Below are 12,850 nucleotides of genomic sequence, written 5' to 3'. Positions count from 1 at the left end.
GACTTTTATCGCGTCAGGTTCAAGGTCATTGGAAGGTCAAATCGAGAGAAAACGGTAAAAAAATCCAAAAAAATACGTTATAGGTTTTTGGAGTGGCTAATTGCGAATCTGGCATCCGTTGAACTCTATCGCTTCAGGTTCAAGGTCATTTGAAGGTCAAATCGGGAAAAACCGGTAAAAATTTAAAAAAAAATATGTTATAGGTTTTTGGGGGTTTACCGTTTTCTTTGAATATAAGAAAATAAAATAAAAGGCCTGGCTAAAGTACTAAGAAAAATTTGGTTGCTCCGCGTGCACATTCTCATCGCGCGCGGCTCGCTTCGCTCGTAAATTTGAGCGAGCCTAGGGCACGCGACGGTTGAATCTCGCGCTTCGTGTTCGATAAAAGGGTACCTCGCGCTTCGCACTCGAACTTAATTATACCTCGCGCTTCGCGCTCGGATATTTATTCTTTGCATTGGGATGCTTGAAAAAAACTATATCAAAATGATCTCTTTTAGATGGCAGTATTTATATGCGTCTTCATATTCTGAATTGTCTACTTAATTAAGTATAGTCAAAGATTTAGTTTCTCAAAGCTCTGTAGGCTTTGAGGTACATATTCTCATCGTGACACTCGCGCTGCGCGCTCGATTTCCGACTGACATTTGTAAACAGGTTTTGTTGGATTTTTTTCTCGTAACTTTCATCGTTTTTCCGCACATTTTTTTTATTTTACTTTTTTCAGCGTTATTTTTCACGAATAAAACGAAACGGACGCATCCTATCGAGAAGTGATTCTTAACGAAATTGCAGATCTTTTTTTTTGGATAACCATTTTTGTTAATTCATCTTTTTTGTATCCTACACAGTTTGTCCACAAAATGAAATTTTTTATTTTCCATTATTTTTTGTGCAAAAAAAATTTGAATTTTCGATTTCTGAAGAAAATCCAAAAATTGGTTATGATAATCTTGTAGGGATTTCAAAAAGAAATGTTTTTCTTCTCTTGACTTTTTTTAATATCGTGCGTTTTTCCGCTTCAAATTTTGATTTTCGGTTGATTAAAAAAATTTTGGAAACTGAGAATTTTATTTTTATCGAAAAAAGTCATTAGGGTAAATTGTTTGTTCTTTTCCATACTATAAATATTCGTACATAGAATTTTCAAATTCACAAAAAAGTGATCACAAAAAACATTTTCAAAATGCGCTCACTTTTTGAATTTTTATCAGACGCCATCGTAAAAACCTGATTTTCGGATTCAGGGGGTCTCGAAACCTGGAGATCCGTTGAAAAAGTGTGATGTCAAATTTCTGACAATTTTAATACTTTCTCAATCATAAATGATGAGAATGTAAAAAGGATTCAAGTCATATCTTACACAAACTGTAGCGGTAACGCAGCGGTCGACACGTTGAGCTTACAAAACGTACTGCCTGAGACTTTTGCTCGGCGCATCGATCACCAGTGATCCCAACTCTTTGGCATGTAGGCATACTGCGCTTGCGCCAGTTTTCTTAAGAAGGACACGACGCGACAACCCGTTACCATGGCAATAATAAGCCGCGCCGTGTTTCTCTTACGCACATTTGGCGCAAGTGCAGTACCTCAACATGCCAAAGTTGGGGTCAATGTCAATCACCGCAAGAGGCGACTTACTTGCGAAAAACGGGGGAAATAGAGAGAGGCTAATGCGCGGAAATTAGTATGGGAGTCTCTGCAGTCAAGAGAGGGACCGATGATCGCACACTCTGCTGGCCTGCCTCGCTGTCGTCGTTTCTTGTCATAAACCGGGAGCTGAACGTAGTTTTTGGTTCCCGATTTCATACCACATGTCACATTGCCTGCCTTGATAATATAAGGTATTTCAAACAAATAAAAGACTTCCGTTTCCGGCGTGAAAGTGTTTGATAGCGGTGATTGTGTGTTGTTGAATTTGGTAAATTGCAGTGAGATTTGAAGTGAGTTAATGGGTAGAATATGAAGAAAGTGTGTTTGAGTGAGAGTTTGAGGTAGAGAGAAGAACGGAAGAAGATCAGTTAGCAGGGTGGGGTAGTACAGTTGTAAAATAGTTTACGCAAGTTACATCAATTTGATGGATAGTGGGAACTCAGGCGAGGAAGTGTTCAGTAAACCGAATCGTGAGAAAAAAAGGGCAAAATACAACAACAAAAAACAGTAGAAACGGAGCGATTAAGGGCCGAGAGTTTTAGATCAATAGATAAATTTATTAATAGGAAAAGGGATAGGGCGGAGCGGGGAAGTAGTGAGGACAAAATAGAAAACGGATCCACCCTTAAAAATCCTAAAGTGTATAGAACGCCACCGGGAAAGGAACAAATTGAAGCGGGAGAGAAAGAAGACGGGGAAGACGAAGAAAATGTTGAATGCAGAGGGAAAATAGAAGATGAAAATTTACATTCATGTGACGTGCGAAAAATGATGGTAGAATTTATGGGGATATATGAGAAAAAACAGGATAAACGGGCAGACGAAATGAAGAAAGAAATAAGGCGGCAAATGGCCGAGCTCAAGAGAAAAATTAGGAAAAGGGAAGAAGTCAGGGAAAAACTAGAAAAAAGGATGCAGTCACTCAAGCAAAGATTAGAAAAACAGAAATATATAGAAAAGAAAGAGAGGGAAAAAAGAAAAAGAAACATAGTGATGAAGTTTATTAAGATTAGGTAAGGGGAAGTTTACCAAGAGGTTACAAATGGCAAGTTCAAAATTTGGACGGTGACATGCAGTAGAAAGCAGAAGAGATGAAAAAAATGATTGAAGAAAATGAGGAAGAGATTAGGCTGATAAGAGGTGGGGATTTCCATTCACGAACAGGATACAGAGGAGGAAGGGAATAGGATGGTTTATCTTATTTGGAAATATAGAGGGAGATCAGAAAGGAGAATATACACGCTCAGGAGGTAAAAGGGAAACGGTAATAGATTATGTGATAGTGGATGATGAGATAAGAGAGAAGGTCAAGAAACTAGAGGTAGGTGACTATATTGATTCGGATCATTTTCCCTTAATAGTGACATTAGAGGGACAAGAAAGCAATAGAAATATGAATAAAAAGGGAGCAAATGTAAAAATTGTAGGAAAAGGGGATTGGTCAAGGGAAGGAAAATAACAGTTTAGAGAAAGGGTCAGAAATATCAAAATGGGAGAGGGAAATGTGGACGAGATGGAAAAAATAATAGGAGAAATAAAAAGAGGATTAAAATGCATAAATCAAAATGAAGTTAATGAAGAGGGGGGATAGAAGTGAATGGGATGAGGAGTGTAAAGAGAAAAAAAGGAGGTCAAAAAGGAATTAAGAAAGTGGAGAAAAGAAAAAAATAATGGGGAAGAATATAGGAAACGAAGAAAGAGTATACTGAGTTGTTTGAGTAAAAGAAAGAGGAAGAGAATAGAAGATTTGATGAAGAGGCGGAGAAGGCTAGGACGAAAGAAGAGGTATGAAAGGTGGTAAATAGAGAAAGAAAAAGAAGAGGTATGAAAGGTAGTAAATAGAGAAAGAAAAAGAAGAAAAAGAGTAAACCAAGATATTGAAATGGTAGAATGGAAGAAATATTTTTTGGATTTGCTAGGAGGAGTAGGGAAAAAAGTTAGAAAGGGAGGAAAATATGGTAGAGAAATATATGAGGAAGAGGACATAACAAGGGAAGAAATAGTTAAGGTTTGAGGAATAATGAATGATGGAAAGGCACCTGATATAGATTAGATTCCAAATGAAGTATGGAAATATTGAGTTATGGAAGGAAGGAGTAGTGATACCAATAGTGAACAAAGGCAAAAGAGAGGAGGTTAAAGCTTATAGGAGTATGACAACATATATGTTCTGAACTATCTAGTAAATAAAAGAATTAAAAGAGAAAAAGGGGCAATGATAGCAATGTTTGTGGACTTAAAGACGGCGTTTGACTCATTAGACTGAGGCGAAATAGAAAAAGTTATGATGAAAAAGGGGATAAGGGAGGGATTAATAAAGTTAGAAGAAGTTAAAGAGTTTAAATATTTCGGATATATCTTGCAAGCGAATGGAGATCATAGAGCTCATATAGAAGAAAGAATAAAAAAAGCAACAGGGGTAATGAAACAGATTTGGGGAATAAGAAAAAGAAGGTTAAAAAAATTGGAGAATGAGAATGTGGATATTCGATACGCTGGTATGGGCGGTATTAGGTTATGGAGTAGAGATATGGGGGTGGAAAGAAAGTTAAGATATTGAGAGTTTACAAGAAAGGTATATAATGTGGACACTAGGGACAGACTGGAGGTCGCCAGGATGTATGGTAAGAGAAGAAGCGCAAAGGGACGGGAGATGGCGAGAAAGTGATTGATGGACGTAGAAGAGAGGGGAGGGAGGACGATCGAATTAACGAGATGGGAAGAAGAAACGAGAGAGTTCTTTAATGTCAGAGAAATAGAAGACGAGACTGGAGTAAACTATGAAGAATTGGGGAAAAAAATTAGAGGGAAAGACAATTAATTGAAAGATGGGAGATGATTGAGGAATCAACATACAATGAATGGTATAAGATGATAAAAAATGAACGACTACGAAAGTATGTAGAAAAGGGTTTGGGAGTGAGAAGGTGGACCAGAATAGCAAGATTTAGATTGGGAAACGGGGTATGGGAGAGGATGTATTAAGAAAAAGAAGAGAACATAGAGTGTAGTATATTTGAATGGTGGGAGGAAACATGGGAGCATGTATGGGAAGGATATAGGAGAGAAATGGAAGATGAAGGAAGCTGCCAAGATAATGTGGTTAAGATTCTAGGGGAGCATGGATTAGGAGAAGAATGGATGAAGGAGTTACAGGGTGCTAGAGGGGAGAATGAGAGAGAATGGAAGAATGTATGTTAGAATAATGACAAACTGGAGGTGTATAAACAGTAAAAGAAAACGGAAGTCGCTTAGCTTAGAAGCGTCAAGATTGTAAGTAATATTTATGTACTAATATATGTAGACTAAGTTGCGCTTGCGTTCTCATGCTCTCTTTCTCTATCGCTGGCTCTCTCGCTTTCGTTCGCTAACTCACTCTTTAGCTAATAAGTCCTAAATTACGTTATCACAGAAAATAAAGACAAGAAACTAGATATAAGACTGTATGTAAATAATTGTGAATAATTGTATATAGTAAGAATAAGATTTAATAAAAATATATGTAAACGGTCGTAAGAAATGGAAGTCATGTAAAACCATAGGGGACACATTATGAATAAAGAAGAAGAACAAATTAAAGGTGTAATAATGAAAGGCATGCGCTACATAGTAGCTCAAAGGGTCACGTAAAAATGAAAACAATTTGAGGGAATTTCCGTGTTTTGAAATTCCATTCCAATGTAAAAAATAAAATTTTTTATCGAAAAAATAGTGCAGAAAAATTGGCATGCACCCCTCGTTTGTTTAGATTAGGAAAATTTGTGGAACATTCTTTAAACACTTTTAACCGATTTTCCGTGATCTTAAACTATACCAAATAAAGCTAAATGTAAACTTTATGATGAAACATTTATCTACTGCAAAAGGCATGCATATTAAATAAGTCCATCATATTATAAATGATGATAAAAGTTGCAAAAATATGACTGAAATTTTCCGTGACTTTGTTTTTGCATGCCATTTTGGATTTCATTATAAAAAAGTACTTTAAGTTAATTGGAAGAATGACATGCATGTTTTTTTTATAGAAGGGGAAATCTTGACTCAGTGTGAGCTCCCTCTCTCTTTTCCCGTAGTGGGCAGCGGGAGCTATCATGGCTTCTTCAGTTTGAGTCGCGTTGTGACTGGTGTTCCGTCTTGAGATTTTCTCCATGCGAGAATCGTCCATTATCTTGTCTACTTCGTGGAGTTCACCACTTATAATATTGAACTTCTGTACCATGTTGTTCAATTCATAGAGACCCTCCTCCGTCAAATTCTGCGCCTCGTGTACACCCCGACTTATTTTTTTAAACATATTACTCGTTTTGTCGCAGAAAACTTTCATGCCTTTTAACACGCCACTTAACTCCTTGAAGTGATCAAATACTTCTTGGAGACAGCCACCCATATCTTCATAGCTCCCTATGGTACCAACCAGCATAACATGTTCCTTAGATAAAGGCACATCTTCCTCAAACAGCTCCTCACTAACATCTCGATACTGTTGTTGTTTATTTGTCTCCATATTTAGTGCCACGAGGAGCTAGGGAAGTAGAGGTCCACCTCCGCAGAGCCCCGCATGCGGAAGTAAAGTCTATATACTCTAGGAGGCGACCTGGTATCCTAGAGGCACCGTTCGAGACACCACTCCCTGGTGGATCTCAGTCCTCGGCACGGTTGCTCACGCCTTGACTTGGGGGATGATGATGATTTTTTTTTTACGAAGGCTGGTGAAAAATGTTCAAAAACACACCAGGAAGGGTCCGCACTTCCTGGTAGTGTGGGGATCTCAAATAACATCGTCACAGTGACCCCAATATACATAAGAAGATATGTATGATGAGGCCACTGCACCGATGCTATCAAGGGATCCACTAAAAAACACCACCCTTTTTTCTTAGCAGAGATCCCCCCGGAAACCGCTTTCACATTACTTCAGGGGGTGCCGTTTTCTGGCTCCCTAGGAGCTTTTTCCACTTTCTTTCTTCTTGTATCAAATTTATCTCTTGGAATGAACCATAAGGTAAAGGGATAAATTGTCTCTTCTTACCTGTTTGTTTTCAGCCACCATCATGTAACTACTTGAATGCACGCATCGTCCTCAGCAGCGCGGTAAAATCGCACAACGGGCTCGTCGGCCTTCGGCATCCAGGTTGACCATGCTTGGGTCTCGCTGTTTGTACTCGATACTTGGGTCTGGTATGTCACGCAAGGTGTTCCTCCCTCTTCTTCTCACGTGATACTGTCTCCACGTAGACCGCTACTTTTTGCCAGTTCTCCTGGCTGCTTAGCATTTTATGGATGATGTTGTCTGGGCTGATACTCCCGATGTCCGTTTCCAGTATCGTCCTTTCTTCTACCCATCTGTCACAGGTGAAGAACGTGTGTGACGCATCATCTCTATACCAGCCGCAATACCTGCAGTCAGAGCTCCTTACTTTGCCGATTTTATTCAGGTATGCCTGGAAATATCCGTGGCCCGATAGAAATTGCGTCAGGAAGTATTTCACCTCCCCATGCGATCTTTCAATCCAAGCAGTGAGATCGTTTATCAATTTAAACGTCCACCTACCTCTAGGATCATTTTCCCACCTAGTTTTCCACTTTTGTATTGTGCATGCTCGGGATTCTCGTTTTGCGACGGTTTTCTCTGTCTCTGGTTTTCTCAAATATCTCTTTTTTCTCGCGCGCTCACCAGCACCGCGGGCTCGGAGACGGTACGGTACGAGCAGGCTATTCGCTGTGCTCCCAATCTTTGCACGCCTGCCATGCGTCTTCTGTACTTATCTATCCTGAGTGCGTCCGCCCAAATTTTGGCTCCGTACAACAGGATAGACGTGGTGACCGACATTAATAGACAGCGCTTGCTCGGCTTGGGTCCACCAACATTCGCCATTAATCTGCTGAGGCCTGTCGTTGTTTTCACTGCCTTATCCGCCGCCTTCCGGATATGCTCCCAGAATGTGAGCTTTGTATTCATATGGATACCGAGATGTTTGACCGCCTTCTGGGTCTGTATCATTTCGTCTCCCACATTAAGCTGGATGCATTCTCAATCCTCTTGGTTGTAAGGACCACTATCTCTGTCTTCTGTAGAGCCAGGGTCAGGCCATGCTCTTCCATCCATTCGCACACACAGCGCATAACCTGATTTAGCTTCATTTGCGCCTCTTCTAAGTTTCTGCCAATGATGGTTGCCGCGATTTCGTCTGCATATCCTACAAGGGATGTGTCCTTTGGCATATCCATACGCAGGATACCGTCATAGGAAATATTCCAGAGATCTGGCCCCAGAATAGAGCCCTGAGCGGCTCCTGCGGTGACCTCCTTTCTACGAAGACCGTCGCTGGTGTCGTATAGAAGCACTCTGTCCTTCAAGTAATTTCTGGCCATTCGGAGGAGGTAGTGCGGCACTTTAAAGTTGTTTCTTAAAGCGTCCATAATGTCTCTCCATCTTGCCGTGTTGAATGCATTTTTCACGTCTAGAGTCACCAGTAGTACTACAGGTCGTGAGTAGTGGTTTCCCTGCCGCGCTGACATTCCGGCGTCCACTATGCACTGAGCTGCTTCTACGGTGCTGCGTCCCTTTCTGAATCCATATTGCCTGCTTGATAGATCTCCAGCTGTCTGGACGGCTGATAGCAGGCGAGGTTTTAAGAGCTTTTCCAGGAGCTTTCCGGCAGTGTCCAACATGCACAGAGGCCTGTAGGATGACGGGGAGTCTGGATCGCCCATGTCTTTGCTTATCAGCACCAGCCGTTGTTTCTTCCACCACCTAGGGAAACTTCCGGTCCTTAAACAGCTGTTTTACATTTCTAGAAGAATTTGTGGATTGTATCTTTCCACTACTTTGAGAACCTCTGATGGAATACCATCTGGGCCCGGCGTCTTCTTATTCTGCAGAGAGGTGACGGCTTGTCGAAGCTCTTCTGCCTCAAAAAGTGGAATATCCACAGGGATCTCCTCGTCTGTATCATGCTCTACGTTCACTATTGGAAAGAGCGAGTCAACGATTTTACTCATCGTTTCCGCGTCCCTTTTCAGTGGTGCTGTTGTCGCTCCTAGCTTCCGGGTAACTATCCTATAGCCAAGGCCCCAGGGTTCGTTATCCACTTCCTTTGTCATGGTCATCCAGCTTGTGCGTTTCCTTCTCTTGATGGTCTGTCCCAGCTGTTTCTTCATTTAAAGAAATTCCGCATTTTTTTGGGCCATCTTCTCGGGGTTTTTCTTAGCACGCTGAGCTTTGCGGCGTAATGAAAAGCAGGTCTTCCTCAAAATGGCAATTTCTTCCGACCACCAGTAAGCCCGTAAATTCTTCCATCACCCTCTAGTTTACGACATTTCCTGCCATGTTCTTTGAGGCGAAGGAGACATCTGGTGTAGTCTCTCTCTGCCTGGGTCGTCTGAATGTTGATGCGCCAGTATTAAGAACTATCAGTCCTCTTCTGGCCGCCATCTCCATTATCCGTTTCCCTCTAGGGTTCGACTTTGGCATTCCCCACTCTACCGCTTCAGCGTTAAAGTCGCCAGCTACCACAATGCCGCCCTCCATATCTTGTAGTGCTTCCTCTAGACCTTCTAGTTTAACCTCGAAGTCTTTGATGGGCTCATTTGGGGTGAGATAGACGCTCACAAAAGTGGTCCGCCTACTCCTGATCCAAACAAATCCCGCGCCGGATCCGTGGTCATCCACTGGTAATTTATCTCCATTTCTTACCGAGATAGCAACAGCTCCTGTACTATCTGCAAACCACGTTTTCATCGGCTGTTCTGCTTCTATGTAGGTTTCCTTGAAGAATGCTGATCATCGTCTTTCATGTTCTCGAGCTCGGCCTAGAGCCTCTCTAAAGGCTTGACATTTGCCTGACCCAGGAATATGACACCGTTGCTGTGTCTCCAGGTTAAGATCGTTACACAGAACACAATTTGCATCTGACTGGCATGTGGCGCCCTTGTGACCAGTACTACCACATTTGTAACACTGATCCTTCCTCTCGGGTCCTTTGCATTCACGTGCCTGATGACCGTAACCCAGACACCTGTAACAGCGTGTGACCATGGTTCTCTTTTTAACAGGACAGTTGACCCATCCGACCTTAATATGTGCAGTTTCAAGTAAATGCTGGGCTGCTTGTTCATCTACTTCTACTATTGCCATGATCTGGCCTTTAGTGTTGGGCTTCGTTAAGCTGACTTGGAGCTCTCCTCTTAGTTCTTGGAGATCTCGTGTCAGTGCTTCTCTGACTTCTTCTTGTGTTGTGAGGCTATCTAGGTCTCTTATTTCTAGAGAAGTCCGCGGTACCTTGTTGAAGACTGTGCCCTGGTCTCCCAACGCGTTTTTAAGTGCTTCTGTAAAACCCTTTTGATTTTTTGATTCCTTGCCTAACTCTAGCAAGACAAATCCAGCTCTTGTCTGACGAATAGCTTTTAACACTGTGTTTGCATTTTCCGGCTTAACATTTTCCCGGATTTCTCCTAGGACTTGCGCATACGTTTTGCCCTCAGCCGGTTTTATGATAATGGCTTCTGTTCTTGTTTTTATTCGCTTCTCTCTCCTTCTCTGGACATTATTTGCCTGCCCCTCAGCATGAATATTCCTTTCAGCCTTATCAGCTTTCTCCTTGCGTCCTGTCACCTCCTTCCACTCCAAGGGTGACGCAATATCTTTAATCTTCTTGCCCATTTGATTGGCACTCTGGTTCTCTGCCGGACTGGAGGCTGCTCGCTTGGTGGACGTTCGCCTCGGTGTGCTATGACTTCTGTGCATCTGTTGCTTCGCTGCGCTTACCGAGCTGCTTGGCGCGCATTTCCACGGTTTCCTCTCCTGTTGAATAACTTCTATGGCTTCTATCAACTTTGGGATACCGTTCTTAATATCAACGTTTACATTCTTCTGTTCATCCACTGCTTGAGCCATTATAACCAAAAGTTCTCTTATTTCCGTAAGCACCTTCTCAATTCTTGCTTCCGGTGACGTACTTCCTTCTTGATTTTTTCCATCGGTATTCAAATTAATTTTTTTTATAGATGCCATAAAAACTCTGCCAGCGCATCGTACGTGGAGGGGCGGGCTGAAATAGCTGGGAACGGGTATATCCTCTGACCTAGATCCTACCCCAGTTCCCTGGGGCCCAGCCTTCGTTTAACCAGTCCCGGAAAACACGGACAGACTGGAACTCGCCCGGGGCACTGCAGATTCCGACCTCTGCAGCCACCACGCACTCCCTGATCAAGGCCCGAAGGGGCTGGCTCCTGATCCCATGCTGCGGCTGACATGTCGGTAGTGCAAGCACACATCAGCTCCTCGCCACGCAAGCGGGTCAGGCGAACGTGGTCCGGAGCACTTCCAGTGGGCGGCAACGGGGAACAATCGTTGTGGATGATTATGGATGATTATGGATGATGAATGATGGATGATGGATGATGATGATGATGATGTCGTAGGATGGCGCCAATATTTTGAAACTCGGGCCAAATAAATTGTAGGTAACTCATTAAAAATTTTTAAATTTTTAGTACAAAAACTTTCCAATACTTTAAATTTTCTTGGAATACAAGAATTATGAATTTTTAAATAAGTTTTATTTGAAATTCCTGAAAGTTTCTAATTTTAAATATTTAAAATATTCAATTTTTAAGATTTAAAATAATTTGGCTTGTCTATGCCTAATTTTAAAATCACCTATTCATAAACTGTTATGTAACAGTATGGACGTTTTTCGAACTTTTTAGCATATCAAAGAATTAGAGTTTGATTTTAAATTAAAAATTTTTTTAAAATGAGTTTGAAATGCTAAAATTTTTAAAATTAATAAGTTCACAATGAAGCAGCTTTTTTTAGCCCGAATTTTAAAAAGTTTATTTCTTAAGACTCTGAATTTGTACTTATTCAAATCAAATCGCAACAAGATACAAAAGGTACATTTTTCATTACTTCAATTTCACATGGCATAATTTTTAAATATACAACGTTACAGACTTCTAAAACCATATTGTAAAATTCAGAATGCTTTATTTAGAAGAAGTGTCTAGATGGCTTGTAATTTCTACATGCATTCTAAAGTTTTGAAATCGAAATAGCTGGTTTCATATGTTTTAATTATACATTCAAAATGCTCATTGTTAAGAAAACTTCTACTTCGAATGATTTAACTTGCAATTTAGTCTTAAATACTTTAAATAAAAAAGGTTCCACTTTGAAAACTTAAATTTTGAGTTTTATTCTATTCCTCTATTCTCTGTACATTTTTTTAACCCAGGAAATGATTCCTCTTCGATTTTAGTGGCTACCTTCTGAATAATAAAAAAAGTAAATTTACTGTTACATTTAGAAAGTTGAACTAATAAAAAAGTTTTTTATTTTAAGATGAATTTATGTGTTAATAATTACCAGGAATTAAGAATTGAGACCTCTTCCTGGTAAAAAAATCTTTTCTCTCTAATAGAAATGAAATTTCTTAAAATAATAAAATCATACTTCAATCGACTTTCTGAATAAGTTTCACGTTCTTGAAATATTCGTTCAATTTTTTCAATTTGAAATTAATAAATATTTTAAGTTTTAAATTATCAATTGAAGAATATCCAATCATCAGAGTTTTAATTTCAAATTATTTACTTCATAATGGTTTTCAGTTTTAGGTATTCAGTAGTTATATTTTTATTTTTAATGTCTGCATTTTAGTTTTTATTGTGATTTTGTACTATACTTTTCTTTTTGAAATGTTTACATTTCAATGATTAATTGTTTAACGATTTACATCTAAAGACAAATAATTTTAAATATATTGATTAAAAATTATTCAATTTTTAACGTATTTAATTGAAAATTGTTCTATTTAAAACGCTTCCCTGGCGTGCCGAAGGAACCGAATGGAGCCTCTGCAAAGTACGCGTAAAGACTCCACTGGGTCCCTATTTGATTCCTTTTTAAAAAAACTAAAAAAAAAAACAGCAAAATCTATATTTAAATTGATGAAATTCGGATTTTACGTTAAAATTTGGATTATAAACTCACGGAGTAATCGCAAAACTTCTTCTTGCAGCGTTAAAAACTTTAAAAAATAAAATACCTGTCATGTACATGGGCCGAAGGCGACTTCAAGTGCACCTTCTTTTAGTAGCAGTTAATAAGCGTTTCGTCAGTAACTTATTAATTTTGTCTGGATGCTAGCGCCACGCAGTGGAAACCTCAGACAACAACGCTGCGATGCAA

At 40.0% G+C, this 12,850-nt stretch overlaps 2 protein-coding genes across 2 annotated transcripts; both read right to left on the bottom strand.

Annotated features, from left to right (window-relative positions):
- Nucleotides 1-6,839: 6,839 nt before the first annotated feature.
- Nucleotides 6,840-7,657, bottom strand: LOC117169713. Its single transcript, XM_033356218.1, has 2 exons — nucleotides 7,331-7,657; nucleotides 6,840-7,097 (listed from the first exon to the last, which is right to left on the bottom strand). Exons 1-2 carry the CDS (start codon nucleotides 7,655-7,657, stop codon nucleotides 6,840-6,842), a joined length of 585 nt encoding a protein of 194 aa, XP_033212109.1.
- Nucleotides 7,658-8,962: 1,305 nt separating this feature from the next.
- Nucleotides 8,963-9,397, bottom strand: LOC117169712. Its single transcript, XM_033356217.1, has one exon. The coding sequence runs from the start codon at nucleotides 9,395-9,397 to the stop codon at nucleotides 8,963-8,965; it is 435 nt and encodes a 144-aa protein (XP_033212108.1).
- Between the last annotated feature and the right edge of the window lie 3,453 nt (nucleotides 9,398-12,850).

Source organism: Belonocnema kinseyi, chromosome 3 (assembly GCF_010883055.1).
Source record: "Belonocnema kinseyi isolate 2016_QV_RU_SX_M_011 chromosome 3, B_treatae_v1, whole genome shotgun sequence".
Lineage (NCBI taxonomy): Eukaryota > Metazoa > Arthropoda > Insecta > Hymenoptera > Cynipidae > Belonocnema > Belonocnema kinseyi.
This window is presented reverse-complemented; position numbering and strand designations above follow the sequence as displayed.

Bases quoted from the DNA above. Each gene is read 5' to 3' on its own strand.
- LOC117169713 (XM_033356218.1), bottom strand. From the start codon at position 7,657: ATGATACAGACCCAGAAGGCGGTCAAACATCTCGGTATCCATATGAAT. The intron at 7,098-7,330 runs GTGAGCGCGCGA...GGATATTTCCAG, and splicing joins TCTCCGAGCCCGCGGTGCTG to GCATACCTGAATAAAATCGG.
- LOC117169712 (XM_033356217.1), bottom strand. From the start codon at position 9,397: ATGAAAACGTGGTTTGCAGATAGTACAGGAGCTGTTGCTATCTCGGTA.